The sequence below is a fragment of the Podarcis gaigeae genome (assembly GCF_964106915.1).
Source record: "Podarcis gaigeae genome assembly, chromosome: 18".
NCBI lineage: Eukaryota > Metazoa > Chordata > Lepidosauria > Squamata > Lacertidae > Podarcis > Podarcis gaigeae.
This window is the reverse complement of record NC_139696.1, coordinates 4,299,278-4,311,685: the sequence shown is the minus strand read 5'-3', so window position 1 is coordinate 4,311,685 and position 12,408 is coordinate 4,299,278. Positions and strand designations below refer to the sequence as shown.

Here is a 12,408-nt window from a genome sequence, read left to right as displayed (position 1 = left end):
GGAGTCCCCCACACCTGCCCGCCCCCTGTCCATTTAAGGCTTCAAAGTTCAGCACCAACACTTTGAATTGTGCTCGGAAACGTCCTGGGAGCCAATGTAGGTCTTTCAGGACCGGTGTTATGTGGTCTCGGCAGCCGCTCCCAGTCCTCAGTCTAGCTGCCACATTCCGGATTAATTGCAGTTTCCGGGTCACCTTCAAAGGGAGCCCCACGTAGAGTGCATTGCAGTAGTCCAAGCAGGAGATAACCAGAGCATGCACCACTCTGGCGAGGCAGTTTGCAGGCAGGCAGGGTCTCAGCCTGCACACGAGACAGAGTTTGGAGCTATAAGGGAGCTGTTGCTTCCGCACTGGAGCAACAAAGACTGAGAGCGCCTGTGGAAGCTGTTGGCGCAGCGCTGCACAGGTGTTTCCCTGCACTTTCTCCCCTGCATGCATTTTCTCCGGAAAGCTTTGCATGCAACTAACTAAGCACTGCATCATCATCTTCAGAGCTCCTGCCTGACTCACTGCCTCCTCCATCCCTGTGGCTTTGAGGGAAACTAGAGTCAGAAAAGTAGAAAAGCAATAACAATGACAAACCCAGACAGCATCTCAAAAAGCAGAGACATCACCTTGCCAACAAAGGTCCGTATAGTTAAAGCTAAGGTTTCCCCAGTAGTGATGTATGGAAGTGAGAGCTGGACCATCAAGAAGGCTGATGGCCGAAGAATGGATGCTTTTGAATTCTGGTGCTGGAGGAGACTCTTGAGAGTCCCATGGACTGCAAGAAGATCCAACCTCTCCATTCGGAAGGAAATCAGCCCTGAGTGCTCACTGGAAGGACAGATCCTGAAGCTGAGGCTCCAAGACTTTGGCCACCTCAGGAGAAGAGTAGACTCCCTGGAAAAGACCCTGATGTTGGGAAAGATGGAGGGCACAAGGAGAAGGGGACGACGGAGGACGAGATGGTGGGACAGTGATCTCAAAGCTACCAACGTGAGTTTGACCAAACTGCGGGAGGCAGTGGAAGACAGGAGCGCCTGGCGTGCTCTGGTCCAGGGGGTCACGAAGAGGCGGACACGACTAAACAACAACAAGAGTCAGCCAGGAAACTCAAGCAGCGCAGTTGACAAACAGCCTGAGAGGCAATTCAAAACAAAAATTTATGGAAAAATGGGATAGATGTAAGATTTATGTTCAAAAATATAGTAATGGTTCACTATCTATGCTAGCATTCGATTGACGTTGGTGAGAAATTATCTTGGCCTTCTATATTATCTTGGCAGTGAAAGAAGCAATTGCAACGAATTGGGAAACAGTTCAAAATCTGGATGCTTGCCTAATATAGCAAAAACGGAGAAAATTACATATAATTTGAGATTTTGGAGAGGACCAGAACCTCCGTACAATTTTTATATGATTTGGCACTCCTTTATTATACGTATGCAATAGAACCGTCGTTTTCAAGAAAAGCCTGGAAAATCCGGAAAATCCTTGACAATCAAATAACAGGAATATTCTTTCTTTATATTAAAGATCGGGACCACCCAGCAGCCTGCTCTCACAGTGGCCAAACAGGAAGCCCAAAGAGAAACCCCAAACCAACTTGTGGAGGCAAAGTATAACCATCAGAAGCCTTATGAAATTGCCTAATCCGCTTTCAAAGTCGCCACCTGCAGCAGTGAGTTCCATAGTTCGCATGGTGAATAAGTGCTTTCTTTTATCCGTCCTGGGTCTCACAACATTCAGCTTCGTTGGAGATCCCAGAGTGTCATGAAAGAGAGAAACTTTTCTCTATCCTCTTTCTGGGGCCACGGATCATTTTTATAAACTTCTATCATAGGTAAAGGTAAAGAGACCCCTGACCATTTAGACCGCAGCGCCACCCGCATCCCATTTAGGAACAGTTAAAAGGTAAAGGAACCCCTGACCATTAGGTCCTGTCGTGGACGACTCTGGGGTTGCGGCGCTCATCTCGCTTTATTGGCCGAGGGAGCCGACGTACAGCTTCCGGGTCATGTGGCCAGCAGGACTAAGCCGCTTCTGGAGAACCAGAGCAGCTCAGGGAAACGCTGTTTACCTTCCCGCCGGAGTGGTACCTATTTATCTACTTGCACTTGACATGCTTTCGAACTGCTAGGTTGGCAGGAGCAGGGACCAAGCAATGGGAGCTCACCCCATCACGGGGATTTGAACCGCCGACCTTCTGATCGGCAAATCCTAGGCTCTGTGGTTTAAGCCACAGCGCATGCCTCCCGCTTAATCCCCTTTTCTCTAAACTAAAAAAAGTCCAAAATGCAGAAATTCTGACTTGAGTACACTGGCTGTTTGCCGTAATCAGCATTGATTGATTGACTGAAAAACCCTGTGACTTTTGCTCACATGGGGGGCTGCAAATCAGGACTGGTGAGGGGTGCAGCTCAGAAGAGGGTTTGGCATGGGGGGGGGGGAAGAGACTGAAGGGCCACATCAGAAAGTTATCGGGAGCCACACTCCTTTGCCTTCTGCTTTAGAGCTTCTAAGGCTCTGAATAAATTACGTCCATCTTTGCCTATATTGCCACCGTTTTAAGTCAAATGCACATCCCAGACTTTCCTCTTTAGGTCTTAAAATCAACGCAGCAATCTGCAATAAGACACAAAACACCCACCGCTTTCAATTGGATTTGCGGCTTCTAAGAAGCTACAACCGCTTATCCAAGCTGCTTCCTAATCAGACAGTATTTTTAAAGAATATTTAACGTTTTATCGGGTGCCGGAGGCTGGCATTCGCTTCCCTCCTCCCCGCCGTTGAACCACAAATAACGATGGTGCTTTCTGAGACGGCGCAAGAAAGAGGCCAGCCCATTGGTCCGTTTCAATTTGCAGAGGGACAGGTGTGTTTATTAAAAAATAAAAAATTAAGCCATCTGCATCTTAAAAGCAGATTCTATTACGTTGATCAGATTTTAAAAAGCGTTGGGCAGGGAGCCAAATATCAATGCTTCATGTCTGCAGGGTAATAATCGTAATTATTTGCAACCGTACAGAACTTTCCCACCCTCTCTCAGCATCATCCAGACACGATTTTGAAGAGTCTCACAACAGTCCTGTAAAGTACAGTGGTGCCTCAGGTTACATACGCTTCAGGTTACATACGCTTCAGGTTACAGACTCCGCTAACCCAGAAATAGTACTTCGGGTTAAGAACTTTCCTTCAGGATGAGAACAGAAATCGTGCGGCGACAGCGGTAGGCCCCATTAGCTAAAGTGGTGCTTCAGGTTAAGAACAGTTTCAGGTTAAGAACGGACCTCCGGAACGAATTAAGTTCTTAACCCGAGGTACCACTGTAGGGCTACAAAACTGGGAGAATCACCACCCCCCAAGGGAGAACGGCATGACCTATTGGAAATGGTGCTCGTGATTATGATTTGATATGTTAATTGGATGTCTTTTATTGGAAAATTAATAAAAACGATCTAACCAAAAAAAAAAAGGGGGGAAAGGTTGCTCATGAAACGTCCAGCTGTGGTTTGCAAAAACACCTGCCAAAACAGAGCGCTGGGGGAAGATTAATAAAGTAACACACACCCCTGTGAATCCGTAAAATAGGAGGTTGCCCATTATAAGACCCAAGGCTGTTCCTAATACTTTAATTTTCATCTGTTGCTATAGCTCAGGCTTCCTCAACCTCGGCCCTCCAGATGTTTTTGGCCTACAACTCGCATGATCCCTAGCTAGCAGGACCAGCGGTCAGGAATGATGGGGACTGTAGTCTCAAAACATCTGGAGGGCTGGGGTTGAGGAAGCCTGCATAGCTGTTCTCCCTCTTTTATATCCATTATAAAATCAAAACAGAAAATCCTTACACACAAAAAAACCCCCTAATGTTTATTTCAGCATCTGATCAGATCCAAAGTTTCCGATTCTAACTTTTGACAGACATGGATTTCAGAAACAGGGAGTCGCAAACTCAGGGATGGTTTCGAATGCGGCCCTCTGTACCTTCACCCGGCCCCTGTGACTCTCCCCTAGGCCACGCCCCTCCCCTAGGCCACGCCTTCCTCACACACCCCTTGAGTCTTTCTGCCAGCCTGGGATGTTGCCCTTGAACTCAGATGTTCCCCAGGTAAAGGTCGTTTTGGCACCTGTCGCTTCACCTGGCCCCACCCACCATTGGCATGCGGCCCCTGAGTCGCTGCCCAGAAAAGGAGGTGGCCCTCGAGGGCAAGCGAGAGGCAGAGGTTGAGTACACATCCCATTCAGACACATGGATGTGAAGCAACAGCACCCGGGAGGGGTGTGACTTTGGGAGAGTTCTCGAGGGCCGGGTGGCGGAGTGTGGAGGGCCGCATTCAGCTCCCAGACCTGAGGTTTTCCTGCCCCTGAACTAAGGCTTAAACCTGGAAGCTCTCTGCATGGGCAAAGTCCCTTTCTGGCATCAATACAGCACCTGCCACACAGTTTCAATAATAATAATAATAGTAATAATGATAATTTATTATTTATACCACACCCATCTGGCTGGGTTTCCCCAGCCACTCTGGGCGGCTTCCAACAAAACACTAAAATACAACAACCTATTAAACATTAAAAGCTTCCCTAAACAGGGCTGCCTTCAGATGTCTTCAAAAAGTCTGGTAGTTGTTTTTCTTTTTCACATCTGGTGGGAGGGCATTCCACAGGGCGGGTGCCACCACCAAGAAGGCCCTCTGCCTGGTTCCCTGTAACCTCACTTCGCACAGGGAGGGAACTGCCAGAAGGCCCTCGGTGCTGGACCTAAGCGTCCGGGCAGAACGATGGGGGTGGAGACGCTCCTTCAGGTATACTGGACCGAGGCCATTTTTGGGCTTTAAAGGTCAGTACCAACAATCTCTTGCTGGCATCAGCAAGAGGTCTCGGGGTGGGGGGGTGCCCCCACTTTTTGGAAGATAAACGGGGTGAGGCCTGGGTGGTGGGAGACTGGTCACCTCCACTGAGCTCCAATTTCAAACGGTTCCCTCGCTACGAGAAGCCAAGTTACAGGGAACCAGGCAGAGGGCCTTCTCGGTGGTGGCGCCCGCCCTGTGGAACGCCCTCCCACCAGATGTCAAAGAGAACAACAACTACCAAACTTTTAGAAGACATCTGAAGGCAGCCCTGTATAGGGAAGCGTTTAATGTTTAATAGGTTATTGTATTTTAGTGTTCTGTTGGAAACCGCCCAGAGTGGCTGGGGAAGCCCAGCCAGATGGGCGGGGTATAAATAATAAGTTATTATTATTATTATTATGAAATCGAAATAAACTTTGGCCACTAAGTTCCTTGTGCATGCGCAGAGTGCCTTTGCAATCCAGTTTTTCGAGAACCAGCCACTGGTTCCCCTCGCACGAGGAATCAGCTGCAACAATGGGGACCTTTCAAAAGAATCACTAACAGAACCCTTCCTACTTTGAAAAAAAAACAATGTCAAGGGAACCAAGGTCCTTTTTATCCTCACAACAGCTCTGCAAGGTAGGCCAGGCCAAAGTCGCCTAGTGAATCATGCGATTGATAAATAGAGTGTGGTCCTGCCTCTCTCTGTCCCCCTTGTCTGTAGCACAGCCTCTAGCCTCAGTCCAAAATCTCCAGCCGAAACCTGCTCTAACCACTGCATGGCGCTGCCCCGAGTCTCAGAAAAGCCCCCCTCCCAAACTGATTTTCCAGATACATTCCTGAGCATTCAGCAGAGGCGGACAGCATCGCTGTCAGCAGCAACACTCCATCGTCTCCCTCCCAAAATACAAGGCACGCCAGATTCAGTTTATAAACACACCTGAGAAGGGAGGGAGGGGGCTGGGAGCAGAGAGGGAAGGGGGGGGCAACACACCGCAGAAAAAGCCGGCAAATTGAGAGTTCAGCGCCCAGGCATTTTGCACAGAAATTAGGAGGGAATTGGTGTCATAAATCTATGTCTTTTTGCAATCCTGTCCAAAAAAAAAAAAAAAGGACACATGTAGTTTGGCAGGGATTAGTGGTTTAAGAGCATGCAAAGGGGGGGCAGTTTTGAGATGAGAGGGGGAATATCAGCATTCCTGCAACGCCTCTAGATGCAACCCCCCCCAAAAAAAAACACACACACACAGAGCACAACCACCCAAATCTATCCATCGCCTGACCGTGGTTTTTTTGCAAAAGGATGAGTTATATTATGATCCTGTGCTTGCCCTCCCCCCCCCACAACAACACACAACCTCGAGGGCGGGAACCACGCACAGAAAAAAAATACAAGGGGGGGGGACACACAATGAACATCCTTGTTCAAGATGGATTCTCTCCGCCCCCCCCAGTCCCCCAGGCAACTGCTTATACTATAAAGGGGCTGTTGCGTTTCTCAAATTGTGGGGATTGTCAGAGATCCAGAAAACTGGGGAGGGCCGGGTGTGTGTGGGGGGGGGTGAGATTAGTTATCAGACACATATCTATTGTGGTGCAGATACAGGAAGGGAAAAATAATAGCAGCTCGTTTCTGCCACCCCCAAATACATGATCTAAGCCAGCATCTTCCCTCCGAACGTCTCAAGGTGCCCTTCCAGCAACAGCATCCTGTTCTCTTCAAATTTGGGGGAGCGGTGGGGGCGCAGGAGGGTACCAAAAACCGAGGGGGGTGGGAGAAGGAAGACGCATAGGTCCCGGGGAGATCGGGGGGGGGGGGGAGAGAAAGAGAGATAACCTTTTCTCCTAATTCAAGCCTTTAAAAACACAAAAAATGAAATGCACATTTTTTTTCCCTGCTGGCTAATTCGACTCGTGGTGGGGGCCACCCCTCCCAGACCTGGTAAAGCCGCCCCCCCCAAAAAAAATTCACACACCGAGTCATTTCCTTCCTTTGGTGTTACTCAAGTGTCAATCCAGCTTCTCCCTCAAACAGAACCCCCCCAGACCCATTCTAAGGTCTTCCTCCATCCTCATTCCCAGCCAGCCGGTCCTTGGGAGGGGGGCACATTTGGGAAGGTGCCCCCCTCCCCGCCAGAGCCTTCGGTTGAAGAGGGGGCCCAGGGGGGATCTGCCCCCAAAGTCATTGCCCGGTGGGCACCCCAATTTCCCATAACAACAGAAGGAACTCAGGAAAGTCGCTTTTTCCTTGCACAGCTGCCCTAACATATCTCGCCCCCCCAACCCAACAAAATAACAAGGATAATAAATAATAACAGGGATTAATACACACAGGTAATTGATACAGGAGCATTCCTCCACTTGAAGCTGCTGTGAAAAAGGGGGGGGGGAGATCACAAGCAAAACCGACACACAAAAAACTAGATATTGCCCCCCACCTCATCGTAAAACTTCAGAACTATTAAGAAAGGGGTGAGAGATCTTTTCCCTGCACACATACACTTACAAGGACCCGAAATCTGAAGATGGGTGGGGTCAGCACCCCAAAATCGCTGCAGGGGTTGTCCAGCTTTACAGGCCCAAATAAAAAAAATATATATGTGGAGTAACTGGAAATGACTTGGGAGACCAGGGTTCAAATCTCTCCCCCCTTCACCCGGCCATGAAGTTCGCTGAGTGACCTTGAAGGGGGGCCACTCGCCGTTTCTTTCAGCCTAGTCTACCTCGCAGAGTCGTTGTGGAGATTAAAAGATCTTTAGCGGGGGGGCGGGGAGGAGGTGGGTATAGAATAAGTAAATTAAATCTGGGTCGGATTCCTGGAGCTGTCTCCAACATCAGGTACTGCTCAGAGCAGACCGGTTGAAAATAGCAGCCAGCTAATTTCAGCCGGTGTGCTCTCGGCAAATCTCTGCTGGCAAACAACGCTTTTTGGGGTCCCCTTCCAGCGTTGCAGGGGAAAAACCCCACCCATTTTGAAGGACACCGAAGGTGAGGTTAAGGCCATCAAGTTGTCGTCTCCCCCCAAACCTCGTGGCAAGCTGCTTCCCCTCCCCTCTCCGCCCACCCCCAACCTGCCATTTTGGGGTCTCCCTAAATAGGGAAGCGGGTGGCGCTGTGGGTTAAACCACAGAACCTAGGACTTGCCGATCAGAAGGTCGGCAGTTCAAATCCCCACGACGGGGTGAGCTCCCGTTGCTCAGTCCCTGCTCCTGCCCACCTAGCAGTTCGAAAGCACACCAGTGCAAGTAGATAAATAGGTACCACTCTGGTGGGAAGGTGAACGGCGTTTCCGTGCGCTGCTCTGTTTCGCCAGAAGCGGCTTAGTCCTGCTGGCCACATGATCTGGAAGCTGTACGCCGGCTCCCTCGGCCAGTAAAGTGAGATGAGTGCTGCAACCCCAGAGTCGGACACGGACCGGACCTAATTACCTTTAAATAGTTGCACAAACTCTGGAGCGCTTCAAACTGACCCTCCACAAATCCCAGAGGTGGAATCGTACATTGGGTTGGTGGGCAAAGGTCGATTTTCCTCTTTTAATGGTTTCAGAAAGTGAACCAGCTACCTTGGGGTGGAAAGGGGGTAAACAGACACAACTCCCGGTCTCTGTTACCCCAGGCTTACCCCAGTTTTCTGCCTCTGGAAAGGTGATTGGCGGCTCCATACCCCAGAGGACCCCTACCTTACTTCTCTAGAGGCCCGTCTCCCACAGAGAGGCTTAAGAGGTGACCCCACACCTGCCAACGCCGCCCCGCACCCCAGCAGACCTTCTTGGAGTTAAATCAAGAATTTTGCAAAGTCATTTTCAGTGCAAATACCACGTTCTGCACAGAAGGTTGCTGTGTGGAGCTGAACTCCATCAGCTTAAGGGTTTCAAACTTTAACATCTCACAAATATTTGCACACACACACACCCTTTGAAGGGGGGAAACGACCCTCCAAGGTTATCCCAAGTCACTGACCAGTGAGGATCCTGACCACCCCACCCCATAGAAAGGCACCTTGCGCTGCCCTTGAACCCTAAACAACGTCCCCCTCCACTCAAACCACTGGACGGTTTAAGAATCTAGAACCATCAGGTTGGGAGGGAACTCCAAGCCTCATCTAGTCTAGGCTCTAGGGAACCTCTGCCCCCCTCCAAGATTGCTGAACTACAACTCCCATCATCACTGGGCGCTGATGGGAGTTGTAGTTCAGCGGCACCCAGTAGGCCAAAGGCTCTCCCACCCCCACACCCCTCTGCCTTACAGGCCACAAGCAGGGGCCAAATTATACTGGCTGATTATTAACTTTGGAGGGGAACAATACTAAAACAGACTTGCCTACGCAAGGGTAGGGGAGAGGGGGTTGCTTTCAAGTCGACGCGCATTGGATCCACTCCCCCCCCCCCAAATCACTGCCTTGAACTGCCAACTCTTGTCTCCCCACCCCTGAATTAAACAGAATCACTAAAGAGAGAGGTGCATTTTTGATCCTGTCCCCATTGCCTCCAAATTGGCCCTTCTCTGCTCCCTAGAAAAAGGACGACTCCCCCCACCCTGCCTTTGAGCCCCCACCCTAAAGATTCCCTAGAGTAGATCCCTGGAGGAACCGTAAGGCTGAGGAAATCCTTACCTCTCAGTGCCAACCCCCCCCCCCAGGGTAGTTAACCTCACCCGGACAGCTCTGCCCCCCCCCCCCGTTCCCTGCTTTAAATCACCCACGGGGACAACTGGCAGTACAAAACATTCTCCACCACTTAGGGAGTCAAATTTCCATCTTTTCCACCGCTCACCCCCTCCCCGCCAGAGGTAGTTACCCCAGATTACTGCCACCAAGGTAGTTGCCCTCAAATAACCACACTTCCTTTTTTACTGCCCCCCCCCAGATCTTCCACCCAATTTAACCCCCTAAATTTTGACTCGCCGGAAATCTCCTTGCGCCGTTCGATCGGTACAAAGCCCTGGCTCATCTGTAACCCCGAGGTAGTTACCCAGAGGTTGCCATGTCTTCCATGGTTTTTTTGATTTTCCCCAAATCACAACAGGACGGTCCAGAAGGAAAAGTGACCCTCTGTCACCAACCCCCCCCCCTCCAGGATTTCTACCTCTCTCCCACCCCCAGGGGACCTTGCGCAGGTGGGATCCAGCCCAGATTGCTCCATGATGCCTCGGCCACGCTGAATATCCCCCTCCGTCCCTAACTGAGGTAGTTACTTTGGGTTAGTTACTCCGAGTTGCTCCTCTCTCAATTCGGGGGGGGCAAGGAGTGGGGGAAAAAACCCTTGCTAGGCCTGAATTTGCTGTGTGACCGATATATTCAAGTACATATTGTATAGGGTTTTCTGTCCCTAGACAAAGTAGTTACCCCTGAATTATTTCCTCCCTTGCTAGAGGGGGGGCGGCAGAGAATCCCTGTCCTTGCCTAAAATTGCCTTAAGGCTCACTGTCAGTACAAACCAGAGGTAACTACCCTGTGGCAGTTACCCCCCTAAGTATGTTCCCCCCAAGTTTAGATACTCTATGTCTCCCTCTGCTGCATACCCCAAAAAAGCGGCAGGTAGTTAACGCCCTACCCCCCAATATGCATTACTACAAAAACCGCCTCTTCCCCCAAATCTCAAGGTAGTTATCCCCAAGGTGAGTTAACCAAATTGCCAAAATTCGCTGAAGTTGCTTACCCCCCCTCCCAAGGAGATTCCCCCCTCCTCCCAGAGTCTCCCCTACCCACTCCGCCACTACCCCCAAATCTCTGCAGGTAGTTCCCCCATGTGGAGTTACCCCAGGGGTGAGTTACCCAGGGGTAAGTTACCCCCAGTCTCCCCCACTTGCCTGAAATCATTGCAGGTAGTTATCCCCAAGGCAAGGTAACCCAGACCCCTATTCCCTGTTTCTCCAAATTGCTGAAGGTAGAACACCCCCCCAGGTGAGTTACCCCAGGGGTGAGTTACTTCAGGGGTGAGTTACTTCAGGGGTGAGTTACCCCCAGTCTCCCCCACTTGCCTGAAATCATTGCAGGTAGTTATCCCCAAGGCAAGGTAACCCAGACCACCACCCCGTTTCCCCAAATTGCTGAAGGTAGAACACTCCCCCAGGTGAGTTACCCCAGGGGTGAGTTACTTCAGGGGTGAGTTACTTCAGGGGTGAGTTACCCCCGATCTCCCCAACTTGCCTGAAATCACTGCAGGTAGTTATCCCCAAGGCAAGGTAACCCAGACCACTGTTCCTGTTTCTCCGAATCGCAGGTGAGTTACCCCCTATCTCCACACCCTCCCCCCAGTGCTTGCCTAAAATCCCTGTTGGTTTCTAACCCCTCCTCGCAAGGACAGTTCCCCTCAGGTGCTCCACCTCTCTGCAGCTAGTACCCACCCCCCAGGTGCGTTCCCCACACAGGTGAGGACCAGGGGTCAAGGGGGAAAGGCCCACTCGCCTGAAATCACCACAGGTATGTATCCCCCTTCCTCCAAATCGCAGGTGAGTCACCCCAAGGCATGCTGTAAGCTTGCCTAAAATCCCTGTCGGTTTCTAACCCCTCCTGGCAAGGACAGTTCCCCTCAGGTGCTCCACCTCTCTACAGGTAGTACCCACCCCCAGGTGAGTTCCCCACACAGGTGAGGACCAGGGGTCAAGGGGAAAAGGCCCACTGGCCTGAAATCACTGCAGGTATGTATCTCCATGGCAAGCCAACCCAGACCCCCCCTTCCCTGTTTCCCCAAATCGCAGATGGGTCACCCCAGGTGAGTCCCCTCCCACCCACACAGGTGAGTCCAGGGGGTCAAGGGAAGGCGGCCCACTCGCCTGAAATCGCTGTAAGGGTGGATGATCCAGGCTCCAGCGGACTTGACCCGCTCCTGCTCCCGCTCGACGGCCTTCTGCGAGCCGAACATCCGCAGCGAGAACTTGTTGACGCCCGGCTGGAGCATGGCGCTAAACTGGCGCTGCATGAAGCTGGCCTGGCTGCCCCCCGGCTCGCCCCCCTCCGACGGGGCGCCCGCCGCCCCCGCCGCCGCCCCTTCCTCGGCCGCCTTGGGGGATCCGTCGGCGCTGCAGGAGAAGGAGACCTTGGGCTGGGAAGAGGGCGGCGGATCGGGGCCGCTGACGCCCCCCTCCTCGCCGCCCCCCCGGCGGCACTCTCCGTTGGGGGAGCCCCCCTTGGCGGCGCGGCTGCCCATGCCGCCTCCGCGCAGGGACAGCAGCCGCCCCTTCGAGGCCGGAGACGCCGCCGGGGAGGACGCGGCCGGAGAGGCGCGCCCCGAAGATGCTGCGGATGCTGCGGATGCTGCAGTGGGCGCCCCGCCGCCGCCGCCGCCGCCGCCCGTCCGCATGCTGGACCTGCCGCGCAAGCCAGCCCCACCAGCCCCTCGGCGGCTGCTGCTGCTGCAGCGGCGGCGACGGCGGAGGAGACCGGGGAGGAGAGGCAGAGACGGGGAGGGGAGGGGAGGAGGAGCGTCGAGGGCCGGGGGAGGGGCTGGCTGGCAGGGGAGGGGGGAGGGAGGGAGGAAGGTCAAAGAGAGGGAGGGGGGGACAAGGGCAAAGGATGGAGAGAGGGGGGAGGGGGAGGTCAAGAGAGGGGGGGAGGGGAGGAAGAGGAAGGGGGAGAGAGGGGCAAAGGATGGAGAGG

General features: G+C 52.4%; 1 protein-coding gene across 1 annotated transcript in view; it reads right to left on the bottom strand.

Moving 5' to 3' along the window:
- HCN2 (hyperpolarization activated cyclic nucleotide gated potassium and sodium channel 2) overlaps positions 1 to 12,055 on the bottom strand; it is a 52,392-nt gene extending 40,337 nt beyond the window's left edge. The window contains exon 1 of the mRNA XM_083720289.1: positions 11,586 to 12,055. Coding sequence (XP_083576415.1) covers positions 11,586 to 11,959 — 374 coding nt within the window. The 5' untranslated portion in view covers positions 11,960 to 12,055. The remainder of the gene's footprint in view (positions 1 to 11,585) is intronic.
- Positions 12,056 to 12,408: the final 353 nt, after the last annotated feature.